Source organism: Acanthisitta chloris, unplaced genomic scaffold, assembly GCF_000695815.1.
Source record: "Acanthisitta chloris isolate BGI_N310 unplaced genomic scaffold, ASM69581v1 scaffold26573, whole genome shotgun sequence".
NCBI lineage: Eukaryota > Metazoa > Chordata > Aves > Passeriformes > Acanthisittidae > Acanthisitta > Acanthisitta chloris.
Window position 1 is genome coordinate 4,763 of NW_008665785.1, and position 8,966 is coordinate 13,728.

At 42.9% G+C, this 8,966-nt stretch overlaps 1 protein-coding gene across 1 annotated transcript; it reads right to left on the reverse strand.

The window, feature by feature from the left end:
* Positions 1-1,823: 1,823 nt before the first annotated feature.
* On the reverse strand, positions 1,824-8,666 carry LOC103799557 (clathrin heavy chain 1-like). Its single transcript, XM_009071891.1, has 6 exons — positions 8,529-8,666; positions 8,076-8,186; positions 7,485-7,655; positions 6,492-6,713; positions 3,536-3,611; positions 1,824-2,515 (listed from the first exon to the last, which is right to left on the reverse strand). Exons 1-6 carry the CDS (start codon positions 8,664-8,666, stop codon positions 2,400-2,402), a joined length of 834 nt encoding a protein of 277 aa, XP_009070139.1. The 3' UTR covers positions 1,824-2,399.
* Positions 8,667-8,966: the final 300 nt, after the last annotated feature.

Below are 8,966 nucleotides of genomic sequence, written 5' to 3' on the forward strand. Positions count from 1 at the left end.
GTACTCTGGTATGCCAGAGTTTGTTCCACATTTTAGGTACAGCTGCACTGTAATGGCAGGGAGTGTATATTTTTGAATGTATTTTAGAATGCAAGATCACAAAATTTATAAAAGCCATTATACTAGCAAGAGCTTAGATACCAGGAGAGCAACAAAAGCAAGACTGTTCATCAGAGCTGGCAGCTTTGCTCTCCTTGAGAACTCAGTCACTCCTGTAATCAGATTTCTAGAGGGAAGCTATTAAGGACCCCCAGGCTAGCTCAATTCTGTTTTAAGTCAGGAGCTGTTCTAGTGTTAGACCTAGCACTTCACTGTGCTCCATCAGCTTGCACTTGTTGCTGTAAATTCATAGCAAATTTTTAAATTGGGAAGAAGGAAAAGTCCTACAGTCCTAACTAATGGCTAGAGTTGGTCTTCAGTTCCAGCTGACTTACCCAAATTCCTTTAGACTCACAAGGAACTGGTTATAAAACAGCAATACCATTTTCCTGGAAAATGGCATGCTACCTGGCTGATTCCTGCTATGAATAAACCTGGACAGAGTGGAGATTTGCCTGAACTCATTAGCTGCTCAGCATTTCAAGCTGAGCTGAGAGTAATGATCAGTACAAAGCTGAGGGTAGTATCTTACTTGAAGCACTCCAGCCTGCATCAGGAAGGTGAAACTGCATCTCTTTGCCATTGCCATCACAGTGTGGTGGCCAAGAGAGACAACATAATAGTTAGAACTTAAGTGTTTTGCCCTATTCAAGTAGGATTCAGTATGAAGAGGTATAGCTTACCGCTACCGCTGCCATAATGGCGTATTTCAACAGAGAAGACACTAACTGCAGCACCTCTCTCAACACAGGACTGAAGCTTTCCCAGTCTTGTGAATGATATCATGTAAGCACGTGACTGTCTCCTGCAACATACCCTCCCCATGTGACAGTGTGCTGATGTGTCTGGTGAAGAGACCACAGCTCCCTCTAAGTTCCTTGCTACGCCACCCCTGTTAGTGCTTTGGCACAGGTCTCTATTTTCCTGTCTGGCACCCTTAGTTGTCAGATTAAGAAACCTGATGCTATGAGTGGTAGTGTAATACTACCAACCAGTCCCCACCCCCAAGATATTAAGACTAGAACCACACAGTGGATACTGCAGTTTTACATTTATAGTTGGACTTTCGTAATATTCAAGATTAGCACAAGATTCATAGCCATAAATTATACATTGTTATCTAAGTACATAAAATGTTAATGATACATGTATTTGAAGTGGCACAAAGTAATAATACATCCCTGTTGGCATTCTCAAAGGAAGAGGTGGGTGACGGACACACTGTTGATTCTCCTGCAGCATAGCAGAACTGAGTCATTGCACCCTGTTCTTTTAGGTGGTGCTGACTCTGCCCACCAGACAGGGTCAGAACATGGTGTGGCAGGAAGCCAATGCCAGAATCAGTTAAAGGGGCAAATAAAAAGTCAGGATTATGGCCCTCCCTACTGCCTCAATATCTGAGCAGTGTGTTCCCCTCCCCAACCCTGACGCTGTGCTCTTGCATCTCTAGTACTTTGGCAGCCCGTGCACACTCCTATGTTCTCTTGCCACGCATAGCTGAGGTTTCCTTTAGTACCATTTAACGTCAATAAGTAACATGCTCTCTTCTTGTTAAACAAAAAGGATCTGGGAAGTGTTTGCTCTCTGGCATGAGAAGATTTATTTTCTTCAAGTCTCAGATCTACTCCAGAAAATATAGAACAGACTCCAACAGCATTGAGCTCCAACAGCATTGAGCTCCAACAGCATTGAGCTCCAACAGCATTGAGCTCCAACAGCATTATTGTCCAGAAAAGGAAACTTTCCCAATATTCCTCTAAACATTCAGAGCACAAATATTAGAAAAGCCCATTTTTTTTGCACATCAGAATGCAAATAAAATGGGGTAGTCAGATGTAGACAAGCTTTCAACAATTCTGTATTAACGAGATGCTTCACTGAATTGTTAACAGCCCTGCTACTTCAGTAGCTTCAGCTAAAGCTTTAACAACTTGGTGCCAGGCAATTTCCCAGCTGCCTTCAATGGGCTTTGCAAAAGAAAGAAAAATATGCTCTCTTCCCCCTGGCCTCAAGCAGTTATTGCTATATGAGTTAGTGAAATAGTGCCTTAACTTCAGGCAAGAGTCTCACAATGTCATTAACAAAAGCTGCCTTTCAGAGGTTGAAATGTAACCGGACAATAATCAATAAATAACAGTAACAGGCACCCTGCTGAAGTCTCCTCACTGAGCCAGGCAGCAAGTGTGTTCAGCCACTAGAAGGTCATCTGTGCCTTTAGGACCATTGTACACTTCTTGGAGAAGTTACAAAGGGACGGGAAGGAAGAGAACAGAGACAGTGAAGGTCTGTCAGAGAGCTGGTTACATATTGAAACCATAACCAGGTGGCTGGGTGAATCCTGGTGCTGTGTATCCATATGGGAAGTTTGCCTGGGGAGGTACTGCACTGGGGCCTGCTGTTAACATCAACTGCTGGCCTAGAAAAGCATGAGAAAAAAAACACATAAGTTAGCTTAAGATCCCAAGCTTCCCTAATGCTAGCTGTACTATGGGACAGGATTATGAGGCTTTAGCTAAAAAACAGACCCTGTGCAAGCAGACACTAGCAAGTCACACTATTACCCAACATGCACCACCGAGTGGGCAACCAGGCCATCTGCTCTTGCTACCAGAGAGCTACAAAAGCAAGGCAGGGCTCAAGAGGAAAGATGAGGAGTATGATCATGAGGGCATGACAAACATTTTGAAGAGACCATACTGAAAGCCAAACAAACTGATATTATTTAACCCATGCATGGCCAGATCTGAAGAGTAAAGCAATTCAAGCAAATAGTTAGGTCTGTTAGGTCTCACAGTTGGGAGAGTGCTGCAAGAGGCCTGAACATACCTTGACAGAGAGTCTTCATTGCTAGGACTACACATGCCCCATGCACATGTTAAATTCATGTTAACATTTACATCAGACAGTGAACTAGTCACATCCTTCCCTTACCAGCCACTTCTAGGTGCTTGTTAGCAGAATGCCTCTTCAAGAAGGGCTTCTAAAATAGCAGCACACTGAGGACAGCAATGGGTTTTTGGCTGCACATGTCTTAAAACAGGTGAGCTAGAAAGCCACTCTGTCTTTCTACTTGGAAGAGCAGAAAGCAGACACATTCCTCAGACAGGAATCAGAGGAGGAATTCGCATGCTCCGTAAGTTTTTCCTGGAATTGGCAACACCTTGGTATCCCCTGTCCTGTTACCATATGAAAGGCTATTCCTAAGGTAGAGTTCTGAGCTGTGTAAGACGAGCAATATTTCAGCTGAGGAGTAGAAGTACTGTAAGAGTGGGATGCCACTTCAACAACTTACACAGTTCATCTAGCAGAGACAACTATTTCAACTACTACCTAGTTGAAACCAGTTTACTGTCACTGGAGGTTGTCATCTAAGTTGCCTCTGCAAAGAGACCAGAGTGACAATAGGTAATCAATTAAAACCAAGTCTTTCACCTACCAAATACTATTGGAGTGGGTTCAGTTACTTGTTCCTCTTCTTTTCTTAGGCTTTCAGAAGCATCAAGTTTATCCACCTACATTGAAGTGAACAGGAGATTTATGAAGGCCTCATCACACCATTGTGTGAAGCTTTTCATGCCTGGTACCTCAGCTACCAAGTGCTCCTTTTTAGTCCAAGTTGGAGACTACTGAAGTCTGCCTGTTCCTAGCAAGCTATGTTGTAAACCTGGCTTCCCAACTGCTTTAGGTGTATTGCAATATACAACAGCTCTCAAATGCAGCAGAGATCCTCATTACCTTCAAATGAACCACTTTAGGAGGCCCTATTTTAGTCACTGCTAACTCTATAACCCAGAAAACCCATCAGATTGCAATTCTGAGCATCATCTCAAATGGGCTTAACCTAGACTTATCTGTTAACCTACAATCCCTCTCCCCTTCAATGACAGCACACAGATACTTGCAAATATTCCAGGCCCATGAAGTTTGATCTTATCTAGGACTACAGCCTAACCTGGGCTGCTAGGTATTTGTTTAACTGTATTAGTATTCACAGAGACTTACTCTAAAGGAAACTCTAGAATCATCGTGGAAAGTGGTCTAGTAGTATCAGTTTTCTACAGATCTCAGCACTGTACCAAGTAAAGCTCTGTTCATGCTAAACACATTTGTGAAAGTGCTACAATAATGCAGGAGGTCCTGAATAAAACTTTGAACTGGGGGTGAGGGCAGCAATCTGAAGATGCAACCATACTTTCCTTCTCACGTTTAACAAGTTATGTATTCCATAAGAGAACCACTGAGACTGAAGACCATAAAAATCACACAGCTTCACATCCAGGCACAGGCAGTACTACATTCAGGTCAATGCTCTATTTCAGCAGCTCCTCACTCAACCTCCTTTCTCACCACAACAGTCGTATCTGGTCTGAGAATTGCTGCAAGAGGTCTCTATTACCCTTTAGAGATGTTATCTAGATGTGGTGTTTACCCTGAACTTTTTGAAGTTTGCATTCAAATTACTAACTTGAGTGGCAGTAGGTCTTTAACTGGTTCATTTGCAGCTGTCAGCCTAACAGCTCCTCAGCATAACACCAAATATCGGTGTTACAAACCCTATCCAAATGACTGTGGCTCAAAGTAAGTGGTTCGTGACTCCCTGTCCTGCTGTCTACCCCGGAGCCCGCGCTCCCGAGATCGCTGTTCCCTGCAGTGGCTCCAGCCAGCAGTGCAGCCGTGCCCTCTGCTGGGCACACCGCGGCCATCCCCAACAAGGGACAGGAGCAGCTCCGGGAGAGCCAAAACGCGTCTTCTCTGCTGCCTGCAAGTGCTTCAAAAGGTCTCCAGGTGAGTGTCACTATACCGTGTGCCTGGCCCCTTTCTGGGACATCGGGTATTCTGTGTTTTAACATCTTTTTTTAATGCAGAAAAAACAGGTAAGTTCTGAAGATGTACATGCCCCACTGAAACTGGTCTATTCTTTGTGCTTTTGAAGTTAGTTACATGACAATTTTAGACATACCACATTTATAAAGCCCATTCTCCAACTCCGTATTTTGCAGTTAATTCAACAGACTAAATTAGTTTCACTGTAAACCACTTTCACCATGCAGATTTTCCTTCTGGTAAGTTATCCCGTGTTTAGTAGTACATGGGATCACTTGGAAATCCAACCAGCAGTTTAAAATATATCACTTTACACCTAAACCTCAGGAATTCGGGTGAACTTGTGTGGCAAGTTTCTCCTCAGTGAAATATGAGGAGTAGGAGGAGGTATTTAAGGTCTGTGCAAGTACTTTCATCATACTCAAAGGTAAGAAGTTTGCAGCAGTTTTATGTCACTACTTTAACTCACCATGCCTGAATTACTGCACACTTCAGTAATTTACAGCATAACAAGCAATTTGCACTTGCAAGACACCCTGTTACATGGCAGCTGCTTTTGTTTCCTTATGAACAGCATCCCCCTGGCCACAAAGTATCTGTAATACAGTAAACAGGAGCCCAAACACTCAAGTCCTCCTCAATCACTTGTTTCTGTTTCCCATGAAAAGGAGTAGTCTAGTTGGATTTTCAAGTTGCTTGTGAATAGTTATCCTTTTAGCATTAGAAAGTGAACAGGAAATGAGTTAGAGCTAAATTACACTGCTCTTCTGGCAGAAGCTACAGCTAGATTCCTGCAAAAGAAACCTAGGATATTGAGGGACACAAATGAACACAAAGAGTTTGAAATCAGAGTGTCACCTTATAGAACAGCCCATCAACCTGCAAGAAAATTCAGAGGGGAATACTTAACATGACTTATCAGCAGCAACCTGAAGCAGTTACAATTAAAACAAGCAATTTTAAAAAGTTCTGTGATTTCCTATGCAACCCTAGAGCTTTCCAAGGCAGGATCTTAGCTTAGTATCTTAGAATGGTTTGAGACAAACCTTTCAGGACCACACACGAACAGAATTTCTTCTCTCAGCTGGGGACCAGCTATTGGTATCATCAGTCCTGTACAGCCAGACTACGCATCTAAAGTTCTGGTTCCCATTTAAAAAAAACAAACCAAAACATCTTCAGCAGTCTGCTGCTACGACTGATGTAGGAATAACGTGCACTATTAGGTATTCCAAAGTTCTATTCCCTGTAACAAGGAAACAGAGTACTTTCACAGTTACACAAAGTAAACAGGGATATCGGTTGTCCTCACCAAGTTTTCAGTTTCAGCTGTGGAGCTGCTCTGAGGAGCTCATGTCCACTGTTAAAAACAGAAGTTTAACTAGACTTCAAGTCCCAAGGCATCTATTTATAAACTTTGCTAGCTAGCCTGAAGTGATGAAACCCCCAATACTTCAAGAAGTCTTTGTCTATGAGAAACAGTAATTTTCCTAATATATGCAAAGAGGTCTGGTTTGCATAATGCTAATCATCCAGCAAACTTAACTTTTAGCCTATGCAATACTCACTTTGGTAAGGTACTCTCTCATCACTTGGATGAAATAAGGCATTGCAAAGTCCATGATGTTATGTCTCCATGCCAACTCAAGGACTACATCTGGGTGCAGCAAGTCATAGCATGTGAAAAGGCAGGCTGCAAAGCACTCCTGCTTGCCTTCTTCCAAGAACCACTGGAGCAGCTTCTCAGCCAGCTCTGCATCTTTGGACTCTGCAGCATACTGCATAGCATCCTACAGAAGACAAAACAGTTAAGCTTGACCCTTGCCTGTCAACATCTTGCTCTACACCTTGTATGCATGTTATTGCTAGCTATATAAGCCAGGTATTTGGCATACCATGAAGTTAATCTTTAACAACACCAGGCATGTTCTGTAGGAGCCAAGCTACAGTACACAGCTTCAGTTAAGTTATCTTACTTTGAGGAAACCCAGGTCTTTATTAACATTATCCAACAGGCTTCCCTTAAGTACTTGAAGTGACCTGATGAGATTTTTCCTAGCTTTGTAGCAGATAAGATAAGCAATCTTACTGGTATCCCACCTACCTCTCCATTAGATCTTAGGGATTACCCAGAACAGAAGAGATTATTCCATCAACTGCTTGCTATGTGGCAAGACAGAAGACTATTTGCCAGCTTTCCTACAGAGTAGGCACAAACTCACTACAGGCTTGAAGATTATACCACTGTAATCACATTTTATCAGTATCCTTACAAGAGTACAAGTCTTCTGTCCTATGGATAATGTTTCATACTGATACAGATAACTACAGATGCCACTGATTGATGCAGAGCAGGTCTCCAAGTACAAGACAACATTATGAAATTAGATTTAAGATGCTCATTTGAAATTGCATACCCTTCTGCTCTAATAGGAGTCTTTCCTTAAACTTCAAGCGAAGGGCTAAGACTGATTAAATCTCCAGACTTGAAACTAACGAAACATATTGCATATCCAGGCAATCTATGCAACACAGCTCAGACTTTAGTCTCATTAACTCACCTTATACAGACGGTCCTTCTTGCACAGCTCCACACTCTGTTTCCAGCGGTTGTTACCCTTGTACAAGTAGGCTGCAATACGCCTAAATTCAATTAGTTCGTGCTTTTCCAAGCGCTGAGCCAACGTTATGTTATCAAAGTTGTCATAGGCATCGATGGAAGCTCTCAAACCCTGTTCAAGAGAGAGCAGTTACATGTGCTTTCACATGGCAGTAGGTCAGAACTACAGCAGAGAAGCATCTAATCATGGCACACAAGTGTTTAGGTTCTGCCAGGTGGATGTTGATACTACGGCTACACCTTTATTTAAAGAAGTGCTACTCTGTGAAGTACACACCTGGTACTGACCTTTATGAGGTTTGTTCTGGAAAAACATCTGTGGCATCTACTTTTTCACAAGTCATTGGTGTCTCAAGACTCCTGCCCTCAGAGGGCCTGACTGCACACCCACCCCCCCACTGCTGCATTGCAGATGTTATCTTCTACTCAAGGGAATTACTGTGTCAGCTGGGGAACAATAAAACCATGGCCTCTTTTTGTTGGAGAAAGAGGAGCATCCCTCAGGCTTAGCAATCTATTTTGTGGGGCTCACCTGGAAATCCTCCTCCTCTGTTAAAAGGTTGTTTAGAGCTTCATTAACTCCCTTGTTGTTGTGGTTCTGGACTGAACGCAGATAAGGCTTTACTAGCAGTAGCTGATTAACCTGGAAGTAAGATGTTTCCATTACAAGATTGAGTATACCAATCCTGACACTGCGTATTCCCCAAAGAGGTTCCCACTTGTTATTATAAGAATGTGTGCCTATTGTTAGGGCCCTTCAGACAAAGCATCTTATACTGCCAGAAGAAAAAAAAACAAACACCAGCCTCCTAGGCCAGTTCTGCTACCTCTCTGTGTTTCCCATATCAAGCCAGGACTGGGCTGCTTCTCAGTCTTCTACACTGGAGGCAAAGCTACCAAACGTCAACTGTTTTCCAGACATGGCCTGGAATATCTTAACTTGAACAAGAGAATTTATTGTTCATCTCCCATCTCCCAAACTCACCTTTGAGAAAAAATTGACTGTCCTGGTGTGATCCAGTCGTGGAGATAACACAAGCAGGAGATCATTGATCAGCAGAGGTTTGTAGTCTAAGTAGAACTGCAAGGCTTTGTAGTACAGCTCCACATTGGCCACCTGCATGGTTAGACACTAGTTAGTACTTCAAACACATAAGCCTAAGGTGCTTAGCTCAGCACAAAGTTTATCTGACTCCTAAGATAAGCCTAAGGTGCTTAGTTCAGACCGTTTAACTCAGCACAAAGTTTATCTGACTCCTAAATAAAAGCTTAAGTTTCCTTCTAGAGGCAAGAAGTTACACTTATGCAGAATTCATTTGTCACGGTTTAACCCCAGCCGGCAGGCAAGAACCACGCAGCTGCTCACACACTGCCCCACCAACGGGATGGGAGAGACAATCAGAAGGGTCAAAGCTAGAAAAAC